This window comes from Podarcis pityusensis, assembly GCF_964106645.2.
Source record: "Podarcis pityusensis genome assembly, chromosome: 3".
In the NCBI taxonomy this organism is placed as follows: Eukaryota; Metazoa; Chordata; class Lepidosauria; order Squamata; family Lacertidae; genus Podarcis; species Podarcis pityusensis.
Window position 1 is genome coordinate 89,206,056 of NC_138026.1, and position 25,072 is coordinate 89,231,127.

Below are 25,072 nucleotides of genomic sequence, written 5' to 3' on the forward strand. Positions count from 1 at the left end.
CTGAGGCTGATTAGAGTTAAGCAGCATTTACAGGGTGCCACAGATAAGGACATAAGAATGCTGCAGCTTCTGTCCTGACATGCGTTCATTACAATCAGCTCTCTTACTGTTACGCTGTACTTTCCACCAAATATTGTGCTACTGGTGGCAGATGTTTAAAATAGGTGATATAGTTTTTGTGTAACTTACTTAGCATGCAATCTTTTCAGTGTAAAGCAAATGCCAAATGTAAAGGAAATGCCAAAAAAAAAAGAAGAAACATAAAAAACAACCCTGCCAGGAGGTACACACAATCTGAAGATGATTAGCTTCCATGCAAATTTGGAGGAGCAGAAGGCCACTCACACAATGGGACTTTCTCAATTCCTTCCCAGCTCATGTTGACCTAGAGTCTGAGTGTGTGCTGAACCACTCACAAGGATATAAAATATGTAGTTCAAGCAAAACAAAATAAAAAATGTATTTATCCAAAACCCCTGCCCAAATCAGCCATGTGAAACTAACCCTGAGTATGGAATAGCAGTTTCTTTAGCAAACTCTGGGCATATCCAGACTTGTGCTTGTCCCATGTCTAGAAAGCATGAGTCTCAGTGGTTTTTTGCTTGTCCTGTGCTTTCTAGGCATGGGTCCAAGTGGTTCTGCCCTTGCCATGCTGCTTTCCCTTCAGCGATAAATTGGAGCAAATGTTGATGTTTGCTCTGATTTGGCAGTAAAGATGGGGTTTCCTTGGGTGAAAGTTGTGGGGCAAGGGCAAGAGTGGATGAGCCCTCTTTTGTTTATCTACTCTATACTTGGGTGTATTGTCCAACAAGAACATAAGACAGTAACAGGGGATGGATCTACTATGAAATTGATGAAGCTTAAGCTTCAGGGACCCTAATCCTGGAGGGGCCCCAGAAGCGACTTTAGTCCACATTGCTTAAATTATTTGGGTCTAGTAGACCAAATCTGAGTCACACAACTCGAATTAATTAATTTTTTGTTGTATATATTTCAACAATTCCAAAGTCTGAGAGTCACTTCAAGCTTCAGGGCCCCATAAACATAGGTCCACCACTGGACAGAAACTTTTTTTTTTTTTTGGCACAGTTACAAACACATGCATCTACTACTCTTTTGTTGTACACATTCTTGCAGGGGGAGGATATTGCAAAATGTTGGCATAGTACTGCATGAAGGTGGGACCTTATGGATACATTCTGCTTTTTCAATGGGCTGCAAATGCTCCATTCCTGCTGGTCATGAGACATTGTGTCCCCTTCTTCCATTGTGTCCCCTTCTGTACCTCTGCTGAAATTAGGCTTGAAATAAGCATTCTGTTGCAGCTAATTTAATAGGTTGATGCCTCTGTGTTTGTGTGGTGCCCTGTGCAAACGACAGTTTCTCCATTTTGCAAATGGGTCTTGAGGCCAAAAAGGTTGGTGACCTCTCCACTGCAGTCTGAACTTGAGTGAAACACAGTCTTCTTAAAGCAGGAGCACTTCCAAGAGGGAAGAGTGTCTGTGCAAGCAACTTAGGAAACAGCCACGCATTTGCTGCTTCAAAGACTTACTAATCCTTTGAATAGGCCTTTAGACATGGAAGATTAGCAAATGATTGCTCTGGCCCTCCTCTTTCATTTCATTCGTGTTGTTTTTGTTTTTAAAGCCAAGCACCGAGCTCCTGTTGCGATATATTGCGGGAGCGTTCCCAAAGCAAAGCCTGGATGCAGGTCGCTGAGAGGAGGGAGCATCGATTCCAATTTGCAGCTCTGTGGGAACGGATGGACGACAGCAGATGATGGTTAGGATGGGGAAGACTAGGTGGGATTTGTGACCTGGGGCCATTCCAGACATCCTCAACAGTGTGCATTCATGATAGTTTGTGTTCAGGATGGTATTGGGGCAACTATATGCAACCTTTCTTTCAGCACTGTTTGCCCCGTAGGAGTTTCAGGGTGGACACGCGGGTGGCGCTGTGGGTTAAACCACAGAGCCTAGGAATTGCCGATCAGAAGGTCGGCAGTTCGAATCCCTGCGATGGGATGAGCTCCTGTTGCTCGGTCCCAACTCCTGCCAACCTAGCAGTTCGAAAGCATGTACGCTGGCTCCCTCAGCCAATAAAGCGAGATGAGCGCCACAACTCCAGAGACGGCCACAACTGGACATAATGGTCAGGGGTCCCTTTACCTTTACACTAATTTCCAGTTGGTGCATGTCCCATAATGTCTTGCTAAAATCCCGTAACTTTTGACACCACAAAAGTTTTTTCAGAGTTGTGGGGGTATTCGTTTTGTTTTGGTTGCAGAAGAATGCAGTAACTTGGTAACCTTGGGGGAGCATTGGGGAACAACTAATAAAGCAGAACAATGTATGGACTGTCCTGTCCACTACTGATGCACCATTATTGCATCAGTAGGGTGTTGCAGAATACAAACACAGAACTACACCAGTCTGGATAGGTCCTGTTCCTGTAAAAGTAAAGCCCAGTTTGCAAGTGGGAAAACAAGATGCAGGCTGAAATTGCCTAATATCTAGCCGAGATTTTTATTCGTCTTACAAGTGGTATGTAGCTGTTACGAAATGAACAAATAAAATAAAATAAATATAGGAGTAAGTCCCATAAAGCTCACTGGCTTTTATGCTTGGGTAAGTGTCCAAGGGATAGGCACACTGCCTTTGGTCACTTTAGCAAGAGTGACAATTTTTGAGGATCTCCAAGCTTGGGGACCGTTTGACTTTTATAGTAGAGGAAGGTTATATTTGGCCAACGTGCTGCAAATGTGGGAAGAGAGACAGGCCTACTCTGCTTCACATTCATGGCTTTCAAATAAACCCCTAGTGAAACTCTGCCCATTCCTTCAAGCAGAGCTGGTCAAAGACATTTGCTGCCTAAGGTGAAGGATGTCTAGTATACAAAAGCCCAGCCATTGGCTGTGGTCCTGTTTAGCCTTACATTTGGCAACTAGCTGGTGAGGGAAGTTCTAGCCAAACCAGCTGGCCACTGGGACCTTCTTGTTCTCTGCAGAAATAAGCAGGAGGGCTAAACCTGATTCCCCAATATGGGAGCCTGGTTGAGTAACTGAATGCCTCTCATTAAATTCCCTTGCAGCTTCTCTTCATTCAGTTCTAAAGAAGCAGGCATGTTTGTGGGGAGGCAAAGGAGAACCTCTGGATATTAGGAATGGCCTTCTGAAGAAGAATACAGACAGAGCAGCCATGGCTGACCTTTCTAGCACTCTGCCAAGGCAAGATCCCAGTGAACTGGAGGTGAGCAGTGCAGCCGTGGAAACTGCACAAATCAAGGACAAGCTCAAGAAGAGGAGAATGTCTGAGGGGATCCATGCATCAAGCAAAGGTATGATGGATGCTTGCCTACTGATTCTGATAAGAAGGATTGGTCTTATTTGCAGTGATGTATAACAGCTCTTTGTGCGAAGCGTTTCAAGTCCTTACAGCTTTCAGCCTTGCAACAATCCCTTGAGACAGATTTGCCATTGTTCTCATTTTACAGATGGAGAATGGAGACTGAGCCGTAGTAAATAGCCCAGTGAGACTTATGGGTTCTGTTCCATTCCTAGTTCTAAAGCTCAACACTCCGTTAAACCACAGTGTTGGAAGCTGAACAAATGAAGAGTGGGCAAAATCTGCCATTGACACACACACACAAAAACTGGGAACCAACCTGGCAACGCATGTCTGCAAAGTGTTAGCACTGAAAACTGCAGTATGTTTGTTTAAAATAGAATAGTTAAAGTAAAAAAATAAAAGAAAACCTGTTCTTAATGAAATTGTTGTGGATAAACATGGGCTCCTTTGGGAGGAAGGGCAAGATAGAAATTGAATAAATAACAACTTTTTAATTTATTGATAGAAGTATTCATATACTCCATTTTATACAATATTACAAGGTGGTACAGTGGTACCTCGGGTTAAGTACTTAATTCGTTCCGGAGGTCTGTTCTTAACCTGAAACTGTTCTTAAGCTGAAGCACCACTTTAGCTAATGGGGCCTCCTGCTGCCGCTGCGCCACCGGAGCACGATTTCTGTTCTCATCCTGAAGCAAAGTTCTTAACCCGAGGTACTGTTTCTGGGTTAGCAGAGTCTGTAACCTGAAGTGTATGTAACCCGAGGTACCACTGTATACAGAAAGATGTACAATAAAATATACAGCATTATAAGAACAATATAGGATGATAATTAAAGTGACTGGCTGATGGGGGAAAAACCCATAAAGAGTTGCAAAGGTCTTCAAGAGAAGCCTGAAAATCACAAGGTTGCAAAATGTATTCTGGAAGAGTGTCCCATAGCATGGGGCCAGTGACACTAAGTGCCTGACTTCTAGGGAAGGCCAGTTAGGCCTCTGTAACATGGAGGACAACTATTGCCTTTGAGCCATTTCCACTGTTCCACCCAACATCACCCAACAGCAACCATTTCCAAGCCCAGCTCTTGGTACTGCTTCTCAATGATATGACAACAGATTCTTGTTTGGCCCTATTGGTGTATTTCCTCTCTCTATCCAACAAGAGATAATGCCCACTTGGCACGTATTCCAGAGACTGAATATACTTGAGCCATGAATCTGGTTCCAGCAGCCCACAATCACAGCAGCATTTGACCTGGTATCTTGCCCAATTGCATAGCTGCTGGACATCATTGCAGGGTGAGAATGTGGTGGTATACAATTTTCTAGAGAGGGAAAAGGTACCTGGCTTTTCTAATGACATTTTCAAGTTTTTCAGGTTGTTCCCAACAACACCAAGCTGCTGTACAAGGAGCTCATTGTCCCTTATGTGATGTACTCAGTGTATGCGCATACGTTCAGGGGGAAAATGTCACATCCACTGTGTTTTGCATTTCCAGGCTTATTGAACTCTGTGGGTCCTCAGGGACTTGCCCTGAAACCAACCATTTCCAGATCTGCCTCTCAAAGACTGCTGGTCGCTTCCAAGCCCATGCCTCCTATTCAGAGCATCCCCACTACCCCAGAGGCTGACGGAGCTCGTGAAAGACAGCAGAAAGTGTTGGGAAACTGCTTGGAAGTTAGAGCGGACAACCGGGAGTCAATAGCAAACACTCAAGAGGTACTGTCAAATGAAGATGCTGAAATGCGGTGGTATTTGTGCCTGAGAAGATTTATGCTTCTAGAAGCATTTGGGTTCGCTTTATTGTTTCTGTTATTAAAAACTGAGTAGCTAATGTTTGCCGGCATGGCGAGGTTATGATGTTGGGTCAATTGCACCAAATCACATTTGATTTAGTCTGCAGCTGAATTGCAGAGTCTGTTGCACAAGCATAATCAAATTGGTATGAATGCGCTGTCTGTTGTTCAAATTGTATTGCTTTGAAGAGGGGCAGAAAATTACATGCAAAGGGATAAAATGTGTACTAGGAAAGAAACTGAACCTATGAAGCTACCTTATACTGAATCAAATCAGTGATGCTGCCTACTCAGCTGGGCAAAGGAATCAAGAGGCCTATCTGTTGGCAGTCGAGGCCAACAAGCCCTCACTAGTTCCACAGTGACATTAAGGAAACATCAGTTTGGCAAGATACCTGGCATTAGAAATCTCTTCCTGATATGGGAAGATCCTCTGTGTTATACTGCACAGTCCGTGAGATATGAAGCGCCTCTGGAGTTAATAACTTGCAGTTAGATATGACAAATTGTTAAGTGGCATTTGCAGAGGACCAAGGATCCGGTGATCACACCTTATCATCCAGGAGCTGAGAAGCTGATGAGGGCCGGCAGGAGGAGCACTAATGTAAAAAATTAATAGACTTCTGAGAAGCAGATTTTGATGGAAGGTCGAAGGAGTTGCAAAATTGGCTGGAGCTCAAGGCTGTCTGGCAGGAATAATAGATACATCCTGGAGAGTGTGATCGAAATTTATTCCAGTAAAATATATAAGAACAGAAAAAGGGAATAGAGTGTTGAAATTCTCCTTCCAAAGACAGGAGGAGGACAAGCAGAGGGCGCTATCATACTGCAGGTGATGCAGAGAGCACCGAGATGTTGGAAAATGTTGTACTTCAGCTGAAATAGTCTATCTTTCATCCACACAGAACTTCCCACATTTTTGCCCCTTGAAAAGTTCTGTGCAGCTCAAGTGCTTATTTTTCTGCATCAGTAGAATTTGGTTTAGAGAGTCTTCTTTTTTTAAAAAAAGGGCTGATCTGTCCCTCTCTTATTCTTAGAGATTGATGCAGCAACTGTTGTTTATAAAAATATGTGAAGGAAAATGAGGTTAGTCTCAGGGCTTATCCACACTTCCACTGCTTACCCCTGGGGAAAACTACTCTTTAGTGCTCAGTCGGAGCAAATGGCAATTTGGGTTTTCTCCAGATTGACGTTTTCTCAGATTTAGAGCTAAAGAGAGGGTTTTCCCTGGGAAAGGAGTGGGGCAAGGGGAAAGCCTCTCAGGCAAGTGCTTTCTAAGCAAGGGACCAGCCAAAGTGTTGATGAGCCCTTAGTTTCCCCTGTACCACCTTGTCTCCACTGTGCCACATTATTCTTTACCACTTTCCAGGACTAATCCTAGTCCCACTTTATTTTTTGCTTAGAGGACTTCAGGTTTCCAAGGGCATGGAGGCTTTTTGTAGAACAGCAGAATTCACCTAGAAGTGCTACTGCCTCGCGTGTTTTTTTCTGTTTTGACCAACCCTTAGTGAAGTGACTTTCCGTGTCACATCTTAGTTCATGCATTAAAGTGACATTGTTCAGGCAGTAACAGCCATGTCTGAGGACACATTGCTACCAGCAGGTCAAAGTAGATTACTTGGAAGTCCTGCTCAGGAGGTAGGAGCAAATTTTAAGTGATTTTATATATATAAAGGGGTCAAACCAGTTGCTGACTCTTGCACTCCATGAGCCTCAACACAGAGGTGTCTTTTGGCTACCTGCAAATACTGAGTGATAATGTCATTGTCCCGTGTCTTTTAAACCATGCTTTCCTGCAGATCTTACATAGCCATGGTGAGAATCTGAGGAGGTCTTTAGGTACTGCTTTGATCCCACCTATCCCCAAATCAGCAAAGGCACTTGAAGAAGAAAATTCTCATAATTTTCAAGAACTCCTTCCAGGCTCATCACAGTTCCTGCTGGAATCTGCTCCTCTTGTTACAGAAGTTTCCTCTGAAACAAGGTAGATGGCTCCTGCTTTCATTTCCTTTGTTTATCAGACCTCTTGCACTGCCTTTGTTTCCTCTCTCTTTCAAAGCCTCGCCTGCAGTATCCAGCTTCCCCGAAGCTCAGAGGATACAACTTTCCCCTTTTATGTGAGCTCCAGCTCTCCATTGCATGACTGTGGCTTTCTGAGGCAGCTCTGAACATAAAAAGACCCCTGTTGGGTCAGATCACTGGTACAGCTCTCCCAGCATCCCGTTTCCCATAATGGCCAATCAGTTGTGTCTGGGAAGCCCCTAAGCAGACTGAAGGCAATAGCCACCCCTTGCTCTAGCTCTCAGCAGCTACTCAAAGCCATAGTGCCTCTGGTGTAGCATAGTGGCGGAGCTACACGTCAGGAAGTACCTGGTTCAAACCTCAACTCTGCCCTGGATTTGTTAGGTAGTCTTAAGCCCGTCACTGGCCTCATTTACACAGAATGCTGGCCACAAGCCATAGCTACAGTAGTGAAATTAGCCTGTGCATGAGCTTTGTGCTGGTGCATACAGCTTGAGCTCTTCCCACTTTGCTCCTTCCTTCCTAAATCAGGGAAATGAGCCATGGACCATCTGGCATAGCATTAGGCGTGAACCTCCATTCCAAACAAACAGGGAGCGGAAGCCAAGGTTTCTTCTTGACTATGCTTGCTATGCTTGATTTGGGGAAAAGAACCAGGAGTCCTGGCTTGTGTGTCATGTTAAAAAGGGGAGAGACAAAGCAGGAGAGCGCCTGAGATCCATGCAGCTTTGGTCACAGGCCAAGCTGACTAAGCATGGTTTGTGGTCAATTTTACATATGAGCATGGCCACTGTCTTCTAGCTGCATCTCTTCCCTCCTCCCCATTAATTTCCAATATGGGGGTGATACTGACCTACTTTTTCAGATTGTTGAAGGTAGTGTGTTTGTATGCATGTTGAATAATTTAAAGCACCATATAAGTGCTGTAATATTATCTCTCTGGCAGAAACCTGGGTTCCCTCCTCCCACTTTGTTATTTTCATATTTTCCTTTTTCTCCCAATTGTTTTAAGGTCGAGGACAGGGCCTTTCAATGCTGAGGACAGCACCCTCAACACTCTGGGTAGGTACAGGTCGCATATATGTTCTATCAGAAAATGTGGGTGTGACATTTGGGAGACATTAATGCTGAAAGCATCTTCCTAAAAAACAACAACAATCCACTAGATAGTGGTGTTAGAGATGTCATGATGCTACTTTTATTAGAGAAAGGTTTGTGCATCCATGTTTCAAGATGCATACAAGAAGGCTTGCAAATGCCTGTGCTTCCCAGCACAAAACTGCAAACCAGTCTGGAGAGCACACATCTTGGCAGAGAAGCAGACGGGGTCCTCTTACCCTCTCAATGTGACATTTACATACATAGTAGCTTGGAGCAGCCTTTGGACAAGAAGGTGCTCAAGCAAAGCAAATGCATTCAGAAGTCTGAAGGAGTGATGTGGTCTTGCCGCTTGTCAGCAGGTAAGGCATATGAATTCATGTGCCCACAGAGAAAAAATGGAATTGAAAAGTTCATTGACGGGACCTCAGCAGCTCCTCATGATTAAAAAGGATCGCAAGGGCTGGCAGGGACTGTTCATGTTCATCAAACCTGATCTTGGCGTGTTGACACAGGAGTTGCTAGACTTAACCAACCCTGGCAGATGTTTACCCAGTGTAGGAAGAAAGTAATTTCTCTGAGACAGAATTTGGGGGCAGGCCAATGTCGGGGTAGCAAATAAAACCGGATGATCAATCACGAAGGAAAGCTGCAATGTGGCAGCAGAAGGGAGGGCAGAACCAGGAAGCAAACAGAAGCTTCTAGGCCAGGCTGTGAGTGGAGCAGAGATCTTGAACCAGAGGGGTCAGGATTAGAAAATGGGGAAATAAAGAGTACTTATTGGAATGAAAGCACCGGACAGTCTTCCTTGCAGATATATTTCAGTCAGAGTCATGGTAAGAAGCAGACAAGAGGCATGTGAGGGCACAGGGGGCAGTCACTGTGATGTACATGTCAATGCCACATTCCTATGTCAGCTGCAAAATAAAAAACACTGGAGAAAAGTTTTACTAATGCAACTTCTCCCCACACCCAAAAATCCTCAGTCTGCCTAGCTTTTGGGAGCAAGAGGCAGCCTTGAGAGCATGCATGGTGTAGCTTGCAGTCAAAGTGCAGACTTGGGTTCAAATCTCTGCTCAGATATGAATTGCTCTCCCCCACCCCTCTCTCTGTGCCTAATCTACCTCAAAGGGATTTTGTGAGGCTATAATATAGCCACGTGTGCTGCCTTAAGCTCCTAGGGGGCACGGCAGGATGTAAATGTGATAAAAGCATAAAATAAATAATAAAATAGAAAGAACCTCTTTCTGTTGCCACCCTGCTGGGCTTTGTGGCGTTGGAGAAAGCAGCCATGTGAAGATGTATTGTTGATCTGCTGAGCAAGGAAGGTGATTGTTTTTGTGTGGCAGCTTTAGTAGTAAAAGCACTCAGTAGGCTGGTAAGAACAGAAGAAGAGAAAATGCTATTGATTTTTAAGCAGCATTGTTGTGTAAATTCCGATTAGTTTCTGGAGTGACTTCATTGCTTTTTAAAGCATGGCCTCTCTTAGTTCCCTGTGCCACAAGAAGCTCATCTGGAGAGCAAGTCCTGGGTTGTGTGTTAAGATGGAGGCTTTCACATTCTGCTCTCTGGGGTGATTGCCTAGTCAAAGGTGCTAATATCAAGGTGGCTGAGCTGCTAGCTTTGGTAATTATCCCACTTCAGGGGATGTGTCAGGAAGGGATTTATTGAGGCAACCGCTTCAAAGAGCTGAATTCTGTTAAAATACCTCTTAATTCCCTATCCAAGAGAAAGGGGCATTTTCCCTGGATCTTCTCACAGCACAAGAGAAAACATCATTTCATGAACAAAATCCTGACGCTCTCCAATGCATATTGTTATGTATGTAATACAAACCTGAAAAAGTAGGAGATGAAATAATATATTAAATAAGGTCGGAAGTGGGATGCTTCAGGCTACAGGGCCCAAAGCAGCCACCCCACTCTCTTTATTTTTCATCTGGGCCTTTGTGTTTTCCTTGTGGTCCTTGTTTGTTTTCCCACTTCCACTGACTCCTCCAAATCAGACTTTTTGAATGCACACTCTGCTGAGCAATCTCACACAGCCAGGTGCCCATGGACTCCTAGATATGTAAGCAGTGCTGGGTTCAAATGAGATTCCTGTGGAGTGTATCTTTATAAACAGGCAGAGATTCATTTAACACATTAAACCAAAGATGTTCCTGTATAGGAGATTCACTTCCTTTCCCATGGCCTACTCTAATTTGTCCATCCTTGTTCATGTCTATTATGCGGTTGGGTTGGGAGAGAGGGAATGTCTTGGCTGGGTGGGAGAAATGGGATCTGGTTTATTAATTATTAAGGTGTGTGTGTGTGTGTGTGTGTGTGTGTGCGTGCGTGTGCCTATCCGTATATATGTGAGAAGCATAATTTATATGGACATACCCTCCAACATTTCTCCAATGAAAATAGGGATGTCCTAAGGAAAAGTGGGATTAAATCAGAAACTGGGACAACTTCTGTAAATCCAGGACACTCCCTGGAAAACAGAGACACTTGAAAGGGCTGCATGGATGAGAGAAAAAGCTATTCATTTTGGCAGTGTGGCCATTAGAGCTTTCTCCATCTGACCTAAGCACTAAATATCCATATCAATTGTAAATTGTACACAGCACCTGCCACGGTGTCTATGTTAAATAAAAAGCTAACATGACCACCTCTCTGAACAGGGCCAACCCACCCATGACTCAAGATGAGGCAAGCACCACAGATGGCAGTGTCTACAGGGGCAGCAGATCCAACCTCCAAGAAGTGCATCACCTGCTGTTCCCTGGTAGCAGTGACAGCTATGGCATACTCCCTGGAGGCTGGATCTTCTGTCTCCTCAGCAGCCCCCTGCCCACTGCCTCTAAAGGTGCAATGGTCTCCTCCCATCTTTATTCCTGATGTAGATCTTTATCCCCTTCCCTTGTTCTTGATGTAGACCTTCAATCATCCCTCCTTGCCTGGTTGAGGGGACACCATTTTGTGGTTTGCCTCAGGTGTCAAAATGCCTTGGGCCACCCCTGCCTCTGAAAATAGTTTAAGTGAATATGGAGTCGTAGGGAAGTTAAGGAAGACTGCACGTATTAATACAAGACATATTATGGGCAATCACCATAACTCAATACAGCTGGCCCAGGCAAGGACTAGCCTGGTATCAAATTTTGACAGCTTTTGCCCTCCAGATGTTTTGGACTACAGCTCCCATCAGCTGCAGCCAGCACTGGCCGAGGCTGATTGGACTTGTGGTCCAAAATATCTAGAGGGAACCAGGTTGGTGAAGGCTTCTGTATACAATACAATTGAAGTGTTCTTGATAGGACAAAGGGAGAGGCTACTTGCAGTAGTTAGTCTGTGGGGATGGCATCAAGAAAGAGCAAATACTTGAGGAAATGTAAGTAGGAGTATGACTGATATCTTCAAGGTACTGTCTCCTCAAAGGGATTATCTCAGGAGAGAGAGAGAGATAGCTGAAAGAAATAATTATCCCCAGGAACAAACAGCTGAAAGGTGTGAGCTTGAGCTCTCTGCCTCAAAAAGGAAAATAACCAATTTACCTAAGCTGATGAGTCACTATTCCTAAATGAAGGCTCATTTTAACTCCAGTTGATGGAATCAGAAGTAGCTCATATGGAACCAAGTTCAATCACAAAATCAGAGAAAGAGTGAAAGAAAAAGCCTGATGGATAAGTTCAAGTGTCCTTCTACCCCAGCATCCTCCTTCTCACAGCAGCCAGCCTCAGGGAGCTCATGATTAATGTGTGAAGGCAACAGCCTGTACCCAGTATCTGTTGTTCAAAGGAAACTGCTTCTGAACATGGAGTTTACAATAGCCATGGAAAGCCCTGTCCTCAATCACCAGTAGTAGAGATTGATTCACACCACGTATTTAAAGTGCTTTTATGCCATTTTAGCAGCCACGGCTCCTCTTCCCCAAGGATTCCTGGTTTGTTAAGGGTGCTAAAAGGTGTTACAAGACACGTCACTGAGCCATAATTCCCAGCACCCTTAACAAACCACATTTCCCATGATTATTTGTGGGGGGAGCTGTGAAGTGGTGTAAGAGTGCTTGCATGGTGACCTAACATAATTATGCTACACCAAGTGCTATCTTTTATACTGACAGTCAGTTTTATTCACTAATGTTATGAGTAAGTGCATACTAGTGAGCGAGTGACAACTGCTCCTCACATCTTGTCGCCCACTCTCCACACCATTAATAATTTTATAAACCTCTATCATGCGCCCACATCCTTCTCTCCCGCCCCCTGCAAGGTGACTCACGCACGCACAAAAACTTTAGTCTTTTCGCGCAGGTAAGCTGCTTCATCCCCTTGTTTGGATTGCCAGATAAACATCATGTCTTTTTTGAGATGGGGTGAGCAGAACTCTTTGCACAACACCATCCCTCTGGTAGGAAACTCACGTGGTGAGTACTGGTAGAAATGGAGTCAAATCAGGGCCACTGAGAAACAGCAGGTTGCTATTGGCATGCTTGGGGACTCCTGAGGTTTTATAGTAAGCCCTTGCAAACTAAAGGGGATGGTGCATGCTCAGTGGCCACAGAATGCAGAGGGTTAGTTGGAAAAGAAAACCAGGAAAACCAAGGTAGGGGAAGTGCCGTAGCTCAGTGGTAGAAGGTTCCCAGGTTCAATATCTGACATCTCCAGCAAGGACTAGGCAAGAACCCTGACTGTAAAATCCTGGGGACCTGCTGCCAGTCAGAACAGACAACACTGAGATCGATAGACAAATGTTCTGACTCAGTATAAAGCAGCTTCCTATGTTCTCTATGTTCCTAATGGCGTGCTGTAGGAGGGCATGACTGGTTGATTGGCTGGAGCCCCGAAAAAGGAACAGGCTTTTCCAGAGGTGAGGATACACTGCAACATATTTTGTTACAGGTCCCACTTGACTACTAAAATTTATTTACAAAGATAATAATAGCATAACCCACAGCTGACAGGAAATGGGAACAAGGAGGACAGCTCTTTCATTTGGCGCCTCTCTCTCTCTCTCTCTCTCTCTCTCTCTCTCTCTCTCTCTCACACACACACACACACACACACACACACACCCCTACCTTTTTAAGTCCATCTACACAGGGAGTGATTCAATCTAGTGGAGTATCTCCTTGGCACAGCCTCTCGATTTACATTAATACATTGTGTAATTTCTTGGCTCACACTCTCCACAGTAACACTTGTTATTTCATACATGCTCGCTGCCCATGCTAACGTGTTTCTTATGCTTTATTGGCTCATCAGAAACCAGTGCACCGGAACCCTCTTTCAGAAATGGCCTGTCTGCATCCTTGAAGGTTACTGGGTGTCCACTAGAATCCGTACTGCCATTAACCGCCTCCTCTCCCGGTCTGGCTAAGGAAGGGGGCCAGCTCTCAAGTCCTTGCCTTTTGAAAGATGACGAGTGGAAGGAGAGCAATGGAAGGGTATGCGCCTTCTATCCCCTTTCTAGCTCTAATGAGGGCACGTTGGTGCGGTGATGTGTATTTAACTAAGCCAAGGGAAAGGTGTGGTAAGTTAGCAAGCAGTAGCGAGGGTGACTGTGAGTGACATTTGATTATTGCTTTTTAAACGATGCCACTGCAGTTAAGCATGCAGGTTTGGAATTGTAGGGATCAGACCCATCCTTCAATGACTTGAATTGTCAGGTACCTGGGGATGTTTTCCAGTGAGAATCCCTCATCTGTAATCACCTTTAGGGCCGCACAGACTCATGCAACAGAGCTCCGCAAGCCTGATAAATTAAAACTCCTATTGCCAGTGACCCATGTGTGATATCTCCATGACCCATTTACAATATTAAGCACCTGCCTGGAAGCGCTAAACTCCATCTAAATTATCTCATGGGATTCCTCATAGGATTAAAAGTGAGAACCCTGTGCACACTGCCCTGAGTTCTTTGGAGGAAGGGTGGGAAACAAATGTAGTAAACCAAAAGAATGCGCTGAAGGAAGATGTACAAATTGTATGCAGCTAGAAGAAATCAAGTGTGTTTTTATTGCATTAAGCTGATTTTGCAGAAAGAGCCTCGGAAACTTCTTTAATTTCTTGCATGTTTTCCTGCAGTGACAAAATGATACATAAACCTCAGAAGGGGCATTCAAAGTGAAGTTTAGGGATAAAGGAATTCATTAACGATTTCTGAGGATCTGGTCTCAAGTAATACTGCCCTTCTACATTCCTGCTAATATAAATTGCTTGCCTTTTTTTACATAGCTCAAGCCAGATTCTTTTATCATCTGTTCAGAATAGTGCTTGCTAAAACTTTTCTCTTTCTTGGACTGAAAAAGCATTGGTTCAGCATTTTTTAAAATATCAGCCTGAAACTATATGTGAAATCAATTATATAAATAATATAAGGCCGCATGCCCTACTTTTTCTGAAAATTTCCTGCTTCTCATCTTATAGAATAGTCTCCAACCCCACCCCAAGTCTTCTGCCTAATATCTGCCTACACTTGTACTTTCTCTTTCAGCTGCATCCAACAAATTACAAGCAATCCTTGTTTTGTGCAGGGGTTCCATTTTGGACCCCCACAAGCATTGGCAGAGCATGCAGAAGCTGCCCCGTTCCACCCCTTTTCGTAATGTTTTGGGGCTACTTCCAGATTCAGTGCTGTGCGTGTGTGCATGATCCTAAGTCATTCAGATGCACCTAAACTGGGACTTGCCTGTAGATGTTTTGTGGGAAATCTACAATCAGGTTCCCAATGCTGTTTCCTCCCTGCTAAATGCAGCTGGGGCTGGGGGGCAAACTACAAGGGGAAGAACTGTAGCTCAGTAGTAGAACATTTGATTTGCATGCAGAAGGTTCTGGGTTCAATTAATGACAATACGAATGTGTGCAGCGGAGGGTGACCAAGATGGTCAAGGGTCTGGAAACCAAGCCTTATAAAGAATGGTTGAGAGTGTTGGGTATGTTTAGCCTGGATATGAGGAGACTGAGAGGAACTATGTGAGCCACCTTCAAATATCTGAAGGGCTGTCACATGGAAGATGGAGCAAACTTCTTTTCTCCTGCTCTGGAGGGTAGGACCTGTACCAATGGATTCAAATAACAAGAAAGGAGATTCCAACTAAACGCCAGGAAGGTTGTGGACTCTCCTTCCTTGGAGGTTTTTAAGCAGAGGTTGGATGGTCATCTGTCATGGATGCTTTAGCTAAGATGCCTGCATTGCAGGGGGTTGGACTAGATGACCCTTGTGGTCCCTTCCAATTCTACGATTCTATGAAGTCATGTGCTTTAAATGCCCCAGGTGACCTGTGTGCCTGCAATGCCTGCTGCTCAGGTGCTCACAGTTGATGGTCAACTTCAAGACCCCTGCTTCTCTTCCTTCATATGAGTCTTTATCTCCTAACAGGTACCCCATGTAGCTCTCGGTGGCTAAAACCAGCTTCAGGAAGGAGCTTTAAGTTGGGGGTGGAAGTATTTGGGGGAATGGAGGGGCAGCCACTTTTAAAGAAAGAAAAAAATGTGCGATCTAATCTAGATGATCCTCAGGGTCCCTTCCAACTTTATGATTCTATGATCTTTGATCTTCTATGGACTAGCCAGGAGCTCATAAGGAGGGCATTATCTTTTTATTGGCCACATAGATGTCAAGCAAAGACATCTACTGAACACATCAGACATGCTTTTATTTTGACTATGTTTCCAGGTGAAACCCACAGCATTCCTATGTACTCAATTTAAGTAGCTACACTGAAGATAAAACAAGAAAATTAGCACATCCTCCATTTTGATGAAATATTTATCTTACTTTCTAATAAATAAGGTTTCAAGAAAATGGATGAGTTCTGTTTGGGTTTGTGGAATCACATTACGCCAAGAGATTCCTCACTTGTGTGTAGAGTAGGGATGGAATTTTATGAAATTCTTGGTGTTGAGCTTATCTGTGCAATATTTTTTCCTGACTCCTGTCTTGCTCCTTGATCTTGATCAGAAGTGAGGGTTTTTTTTACTAGCTCCACTAAATAATACAAACAACGCTCACATATTATACACATTATTATAAATATAATATTACATGAATGTTTATATGTGTATACAGTCCAGGTTTCCTAAGGGAACCAACACATAAACAGATAAATTCAACTACTGATATATCGTATCGAGAAACTTAAGTAAGAATACTTATACCATAATACAGCAAAAATCCAGTCTTGCATGAGGCTTGACTCTTTTATGCATGTTATATATACACAATATATACATATTTTTGTTTATAAATTTAAATATAATTTTGTGTATAAATATGCAGGCTTTTTAGAAAAAGGAAAAGAAAAAGATAATGTGCAAGCAGCTCAGACATAAGCAAATGCTCAGTGTAAGAGGTGGTCCTTTGTGGTCAAAGATTGATCAGGTTGGAAGCACCAAATTCCATGTATAGATACGTTTAAAATAGAGTCCTCTTCCATCCCTAATGTAGAACAACACACGTGTCCCTTATTTTTCATGCACTGCGTTTTACTTTTGTTGTGTCCAGATCCACGTGACCATATCAAAGTCGGCTCAGGAGAAAATGCGCCAGAAGCAGTTAAAGGAGATAGAGATTTTGCGCAAAGAAAGAGAAAAGGAAAGAGAGAGAGAGAAGGAAAGGCTGACAAAGTTCGAAGAGCATCTACAGAAAACTGCTCGTGAAGGTATGTGGCGACTTGAGAAATAAAAGGAGCTCGTTATGCAGATTTCGTATGCATTTTGCATCACCCTGAATTTCATTTGCCTTCATTTAACGTGCCTTTCAGAGATCAGATGCACACTGTGTAAGTCAGGAGAAGAAGAAAAAGGTGACCTACAGGGTTGCTACCTTCCCCTGTCTATGACAGCTGCCTGAAAAGCTAACATCCCAGAGGCCCCCTTTGTGAGTGGAGGTTATGGAGGAGCATTCACATGTCTGCTCAGGAGTAAGTCCCACTGAGTTCAGTGGGGCTTATTCCCAGGGAAGTGTGGCTGTCTAGATGTTATTGGAAGACATCTCCCAGAACCCCTGACTGGGATGGCCGGGGTTGATGGGCGTTTGACTCTAAGAACCTCTGGAGCATCTATTTTCTCCATCCCTGGTGTATAGAGTGGCAGTCATGTGAGCCTCCTCTGTCTTCCACTGCAGCCTGCAGTGATATAGTCTACATACAGACTTGCCTCCTCACCTCCTATGTGAGAACTGGGCCAATGCTGCAGCACCGGGTGAACTCTGAAATGCTCCCACAACCCCGTTGTCTTTATTGAACATGACCCTTTTCTTAGGGAAAAGGTGAGATGTGTCCTTGTGTACTTTGGTAGACATGAACAATATTGGAATAATGCACTTATAATGCTGACCAATCTGTGACTTTGACACTTATACAGTGTATTTCATCAACGATTTCACTGCACTTCACAAAAGGTACACTTAAAAAGGGAGCTACCCTAGCAATGGAGAGACTGTCTAAGAAGGTAGCCTGTAATAATATTCTAGTTCCTGGACCATGTTGAATGGAGATCTATTCTCATCACTATGAAACGCACCCATATTTCAGTATACCTGCAGCAATTACAGTCAAGCAACGCAGATGCTGTTCGCCAAAATTTATAATTTTATTAAATAAACTATAGCCTGGAGGAAATTTTCATGCGCAGGAAGCACTTAGCCATACAGTAAGAATTTCCCTGATTTAAACACCCTCCACACCCTTGAGATGTGATGCTTTTCAGATGAAATATCCAAGCTGTTACAATAGGAGTGCATATTTAAGATGGGGGAGGAGGAAGGTTTATGGCAGAGCTCCCTAAGTGATCTGATTGCAACTGACATGCAGTGATTGTGCTGCAGTACAAACTCCACAAAGGTCTGCAGCAGCAGCAGCAGCAGCAGAGAAAGTGGCAGAGTCAGCACTCTGCCGGAACAAGGCTCTGGTGCAAGGTCACTTGCTCTTGCTCTTTACTGTGGGTGGGAGATGGAGAATTGTCAGCCGCAGAGAGCTGGGTGTATGTGGTGGGGCTTTTCTTGCATATCGTTCTTCAAAGTCCCATAGTGCCTACTATTGCTACTGTTACAGCTGTAGGGACATGGGTGGTGCTGTGGTGCTGTGGTCTAAACCACTGAGCCTCTTGGGCTTGCTGATCAGAAGGTTGGTGGTTCAAATCCCCGCAACAGGGTGTCCCAGCTCCTGCCAACCTAGCAGTTTGAAAGCATGCCTGTGCAAGTTGATAAATAGGTACTACTGTGGCGGGAAGGTAAACGGCTTTTCCGTGCACTCTGGCTTCTGTCCTGGTGTTCCATTGAGACAGAAGCGGTTTAGTCATGCTGGCCACATGACCTGAAAAGCTGTCTGTGGACAGACACAGGCTCCCTCGGTCTGAAAGTGAGATGAGTGCCCCAACCCCAGAGTCACCTTTGACTGGACTTAACAGTCCAGGGGTCCTTGTACTATTACTGCTACTACTTCTATTAGTACTTGAGCTCCTTGGAGAAAAAGGTGGGTCATAAATGCAATTACTATTACTATTATTATTTCTCCAAATTCGCAGAGCACACTTCACCATGTCAATATAATTCCAAGGTGGTTTCAAGCAATGCATTGAAATTATTATTTCTGTTCCAAACTTGTGGAGTGCCCTCCTTCTTAGAAGAAACATAATCCCCATCAAGTGATGTGTTGTGGTTTACAGAAATACATAAAAATACTATGAGGAAATAATATATACAAATGTTAAAAACACTCAGTTAACAAAAAACAGAGCCACAGCAGGAGGCCATGCAACCTCTTGTTGGGGAGGCACACAAGAAGGGCATCAGATTATGACAGTTAACTCCAAAAGCCTGAAAGACTAAAAAAGTACCGTATTTTTTGCTCTATAAGACTCACTTTTTCCCTCCTAAAAAGTAAGGGGAAATGTGTGTGCATCTTATGGAGCGAATGCAGACTGCACAGCTATCCCAGAAGCCAGAACAGCAAGAGGGATTGCTGCTTTCACAGCACAGCGATCCCTCTTGCTGTTCTGGCTTCTGAGATTCAGAATATTTTTTTTCTTGTTTTCCCCCTTCAAAAACTAGGTGCGTCTTGTGGTCTGGTGCGTCTTATAGAGCGAAAAATACGGTACTTACTTGCTGGTGGAAACCAATTGTAGCCTCCCCTGTCCAGGCTTTCAGGGGAATGAAGTTTAAACAGTGGGCTCCAGCTTCTCAGGATTTGCTTGGAGTCATGCTGCTATTCATACTGCTACCAGGTAAGCCCACCAGGGGCTCACCACCAGAGAAGGTGACCCACCTGAGTACACATTTTGCCTAGGCACCTCTCAAACCTGGAACTGGCCCTATGTTTTTTCAGCTGCTAGTTCCCTTCACTCTCTGCTGACTTCCCTGAATTACTTTCTGCAGGTTCCGGGCCACTTAAAAGCAACGGAACCACCCCTGTTGGCCTCAGTCTGAGCAATCCCTGCAGAGCTCCTGTTGGGACGTCCCTGAAGAAACGGGTGAACAGGCCCTCTCTGCCCAGCATCCCCGTCATCAACCATGACAGTAGCTTCCTCAGGCATGCTTCAGGTGAGGCACAAAACAGGCTAGCAACAAATGCAGCTTTTATGGTTGTCAACAGCGCTGGATAGAAGTATCAGGCACAAGCAAGGGCTCCCCCATAACCACAATGCATACTGGAAAAATAAATGGGAAAAGAAACTTCTTGCTTCAAGTATTATTGGTATAATCTCAGCCAAGCTGGCAATATCACTTTCCCCTTTCACTGGCGTTTTTCAGATCATCTTTTCTTGAAACATTTTTTTAAAAAATGAATGTTGTATTGAGTTTTTTCCAATATTACATAAAACAGAATAAAGAAATCACAAGCAACAAATACAGGACTGGCCCGCTTGTGGAGGATCATGCCTTGAAACTTCTTGGGTAGCTCAGAAGAACTTGGTGTGTAAGATTCCAACCGTGGACGATAAAATGAGGTGCAAAATTATAAAACAATCCGTGTTGCTGAACCAACATGCATTGGTTCGTGTTGCAAATATGGAAAACCGACAGGTTGCCTTAGGAACTCCCTATCTATTACACTACTACAAAAAGCCAACATCTTGATTGCAGCCGCTTTTCTATTTGCACCCCCTCATTGTTTGTGGCCCTTTCCTTTTGGGAGTGTGTAAGGCATGGCCGGAGAAATTCTTTCAGCACGAGGGCCACATTTGCTTCTGGGCTACCTTCCAAGGGCCACAAGAGAGTCTTCAGCAGGGCCAAAGTGAATGCAAAATTTGCCTTTGTACAGTGGACTGCTCCCCGTCTCTTCCATTTTTCCCATCTTCTACTGAGTCATCTGGTACTAAAGAAATAACTACCCTCTATTTATTTACTTCTGGAGTTCTCCCTGCTTCTCCTGCCCTTTCAAGGTCCCTGTGCAAATAGCATACGACTCAGCATTCTCCTCTGTCCATAGAAAGCTTTATAGTGATTATTATTGTTTTGCTTCGGCCTGCTGCTGTATCACCTTGTCTCGTGGAATGGTTTAGATTTTGCAGTCAAAGCAGGCTGCCAGGATGATTTGATATTAATGCTATGTCGGCACTTCAGTGGGTCCTCCTGGAAAGTTATACCTCTCTAAGAACAGATATGGTATTGTGTGGTATAATTGTTAGGCGAACAACAAGCCCAAATGTGAGATGCCTCTTCAGTGTTGCAGATCAGCCAGATGTCACCAATAGGCCATAGTGCAAAGGTGGGATGGTGCAGAGTGGGCTTCCATTGCCTGGTGCACCTCTGCCCCCACCAGAGAAGCCACTCATGGGACTCGGAGTAAATGGGATGTTCAGCCCAATACACACTTCGGTGAAAACGGTCTGTTCTCACTGCAGTCCTTTCAATGGAATGCAATTCAGATATGCATTTACAACTCCATGGGAACAGTAAAATGAAATATGACTCCTTATAACAACAACTTATTTGTAGCGTTAATTGTAATTTCCTGACTGCCAGTGTTAATTGCATTTATATGCCTAGCTGTTGTTGCTTCATACTTACAGCTAACTCCCTGCCAGCAAACCTCCAGGGTTCTCCGGAATGGGAAGAGGACCTCGTAAATAGAGATGCCTTAGAAATAAGACCCTTGTCTTACCCAGAGCAGGGGCTGGTCGATGCTCTGAAGTGGCTCAATAGCAACGATTGGTAAGGAAAGAGAAAACTGTACCTTCCCCCTGTGCCTCATGCCATAAAGTTAGGCGAGTGGCCTTGTGGCTGCATGAAGGCTACAGTATAAAGTGAGATTCAAATTCACTTCCTCTGGTTTCCAGACAGCACACACTCCATCTGTTTTTGTCTCATTCCTTCCCTCCCACAAACCCACAGAGGATACCAAATTGATGGTGGACTTTCACAAGCCCAGTTTGGGAAAACGGTGAGATTGTTTCAAAAGGTTGTGGGCAATGTCAAGGCAGCCCAACTTGGGCCTCCCTTCCTATTTTTTCACCCAGCCCCATTAAGCCCCACACCCTGAATTCAACTCCATGGACGGTGTCCAGCTAAAAAGTTCTGCTAGGGAAACGAGGTGTAGCTGGAACTTCTCTGTCCTCCTTGTGCTGCCCCTAACCCTGTTCCAGGGTCTTCCCCAATCCTTGGGAGCTGATCTATGGGTCTCGCAGGGGACATATGGGGAGAGGAGAGGGCAGGGAAATCCCATTGGGCAGCTGAAAGTCCTTGCTGTTGTGGAACTGTTCAGTCAAATACTGTCCCACGAGCTTCTTATAGCTGACACCCCTGTGGAGTTGTCCTGCTTTGAGTGGCTTTCTCGACAGCATGAAATCTATGTGTGAGACAAGAGCAAAGCCAGCTTTTAGCTCTTGATTAGAATTTGGCTGCCAAGCAGCCACTTCCACTGAATAAACCTTTTTCAGAGACAGCTAACTGTAATTTCCCCTGATTTATCTGTACAGTACAATTTAGAGTACAGGACTTAGAAAACATGACCAAAAAGCCTTTTAAGACTTGAGTCTGGAATACGATAATAAGACCACATCATTAGCCAATAAATTAAGACTCAATTGCCTCTGCTGTCAAGTTTTGGAGAGTGGCGTTAAGAGCATTGTCAAGTTCATTTAGATACAAAATAAACACCAAGGGGGCAAGAATACAATCTTGCCCAAGGCAGGTCCAAGAGATGTTGCTGCCTGAGGCAGAGTAGCACTAGTATTCCCACCTCATACACATTAAGCACAAGGGCAGGTAAGGTATATTGGCACCTGAGGAAGAAACTCCCCAAAGCACCTCTCCTACTTGCAGGCAGTAAGTATCTAATAATAATTAAATAACAATTAGTTGCCATTTTGTGACACCCCAAATCAGTTACCTCAGGTGGCTTCCCCACTTTGTCTAATAGTAGCGCTGGCCATGACCCTGCTTAACACCCCCAGACATTGTAATAATGCCAGTGAGTTGCACAATGTTACCACATTTAATTTGAAATGTGTCATTCCCATAGATAATCCTACTTTTTAAAATATACAACTTGATAAAAAGCCTTTCCTAACACACACCATTAGTTTTCTATGGAAATATAAAAGCTGTGCTTTCAAAAAGATGTGGAAGATTCAGTCTTCGTTGCCGCTGGACCTCACAGTTAACATGATTTTTTTCTTTTTCATTGGATATATCTGCCAACCAGCGACAACAATTCACACGTCTCATGATGTGAGCCGTCGTCCACAAAGCTTATGCTATAATCCATCTGTTAGTCTTTAAAGTGCTATGATATTGTTTCTTGTTGCTAAGAGTACAAACACATCTACCTTTCTGGCAGCTGTTGCTCTGGAATTTGTCACCTGTGCTCATTTTTGTCGCCAGATCACCTGCAGATGGTGCTGTTAATTCAGAAAGGCAGAGTTGTGAGGGATTATTGGCCTTAAAAAAAAAAAAGGGGGGGGGGGGACTCCACAAGCTTCACCTCTTGAGCCTCGCAAGAGAAAAACTTGCCATGCAGGTTTCAGCCCTTTCCAAGGATGGAGCCTATGATGTGGAACTAGTAAATCAATCACACTCTTTTATTCAGCTTAATTCATAGGAGATTCTGTCTAGCACACAGTGGAATGTATTTTCCCCCAATAGTAGTTTTAAAACCATAGTGTATAAGAGCTTCTGTTAAAATTCAGCATCTTTGCTTTTCTGTATTCCCAATGTGTGGCTTCTGTGACACATCTCATTTTCAGACTCTTTTACTGCAGTGAGAAATCCTGTTTCTGCAAAATGCCAGGCGAGACCAATAATTTCCCTTCTCTTCTCTCCCTCCATCTTTCTGATAATTGCCTCTCAGGCATCTGAAGGAGAAAGGACTCTTCAGCATCCGATGCTTGGCTACCTGCCATTCAGAAGTTCTCCAGTGTAGACTTCATGATGTTTCCTTGGCAGCCACAAAGGAGGTGGGAAATGTGCATTTAACATATGTCCAATCTATCTTCTCTTGTGGCTTACCTGACACTTTCCAATCTGTTTTTATTTAGCCAATGGGTCTCTGAGCAGCTTTTATACCTGTCTATACCTATTGCTGCCCAATATGCTCCTTATCTCTACTGGAAAAATAAGCAATTAATAAGCTGTGTATAACCTGCACGGGGGAGGGGGGAATTCAGCACAAAATAAATCCATGCAAATTAATTAAATTTGCATGCATTTACTCACTTTCCACAAAGCTGTCTGCTTCTGAAACTTAAGCTTTCAGTGACTTTTTACTCTGTTTTAGCAAGGAGAATGGCAATAGAGTGAAAGAATAAAAGTTGAGTTAGTATCCATGGAAGAGCTGAGGTCCCACTTTCCTGTCCACTGGGAGCCTGGCCCACTGAGTCACTTTAGAAGCCATCCTTGGATGCTTAATAGCTATCGTGACCTAGAAGGTCACTTAAAAAAAATTCCTAAGTTTCTCTGGATGTCTAGAGTGAAAGCCAGATAACGCAACCTGTAGTTAGCAATCTTCAGAGGCTTTTTTTCTGTCCACCCTGCACCATACTTCTGTAGGGGTGCTTCCCCATGGCTTTCTATTATCTGTTCAATGCTGCTGAGGCATGCAAGTTTTATCCAGAAAACGTCATCCTTATCAAAACACTGTCCCATATTATTTTCCCATATAATTTACTGTTTCAATGGAAAATCCAATAAGTAAAAACAAAAAAGCAAAACCATCGAAACAGCAAATCTGAATTTCCATATTTTTCGCTCTATAAGACGCACCCAGTTTTTAGAGGAGGAAAACAAGAAAGCAATGCAGAGCTTCTTGAGCAAAGAGGCAGGAGCACTCCGGCTGCGCTCAAGAGGCTTTACGTGGCTATCTCTGAAGCCAGGAGAGCAAGAGGGATCGGTACGCACCAATCCCTCTTGCTCTCCTGGCTTCAGCGATAGCTGCGCAGCCTACATTCGCTCCATAAGACGCACACACATTTCCCCTTACTTTTTAGGAGGGGAAAAGTGCGTCTTATAGAGCGAAAAATACGGTAAATGGAGGAAATATATGGGGTGGCCTTTTGAAGAGGACAGTCATCATGTGGACCTTCTGAGAAACTTGCATACATGAGCAATGCACTGATAATGCCTCTTGTGTGTCTGGATGGAGAATATAGAGATGTGTATGCAGGAACTATCCTCCTATTGTACAAAGGTAAATTTTACAACCATTGCTTCAAGTACTTTTGCCTCTGGCCCCTCACATTACCGTCATGAGGCCCTTGGAAGGTTTTTCAGAAGGGAATGCAGCCTTGGGCTGAAAAAGTTTCCTCATTCCTGAGCTATGGCCTCTGCATCTGCAAATACTTGGATTCTGCCATCGTTTTATATAATAAATATATTTTATGTATAC

General features: G+C 43.9%; 1 protein-coding gene across 8 annotated transcripts in view; it reads left to right on the plus strand.

Annotated features, from left to right (window-relative positions):
• TOGARAM2 (TOG array regulator of axonemal microtubules 2) overlaps window positions 1-25,072 on the plus strand; it is an 80,081-nt gene that overhangs the window by 30,421 nt on the left and 24,588 nt on the right. For all 8 annotated transcript variants that reach the window (XM_081000116.1, XM_081000115.1, XM_081000113.1 and 5 more), the window contains 10 exons: window positions 1,648-1,782; window positions 3,091-3,336; window positions 4,846-5,066; window positions 6,943-7,127; window positions 8,178-8,227; window positions 13,512-13,693; window positions 16,753-16,909; window positions 19,624-19,788; window positions 21,261-21,402; window positions 23,540-23,645. In XM_081000116.1, coding sequence (XP_080856242.1) covers window positions 1,648-1,782; window positions 3,091-3,336; window positions 4,846-5,066; window positions 6,943-7,127; window positions 8,178-8,227; window positions 13,512-13,693; window positions 16,753-16,909; window positions 19,624-19,788; window positions 21,261-21,402; window positions 23,540-23,645 — 1,589 coding nt within the window. The remainder of the gene's footprint in view (window positions 1-1,647; window positions 1,783-3,090; window positions 3,337-4,845; window positions 5,067-6,942; window positions 7,128-8,177; window positions 8,228-13,511; window positions 13,694-16,752; window positions 16,910-19,623; window positions 19,789-21,260; window positions 21,403-23,539; window positions 23,646-25,072) is intronic.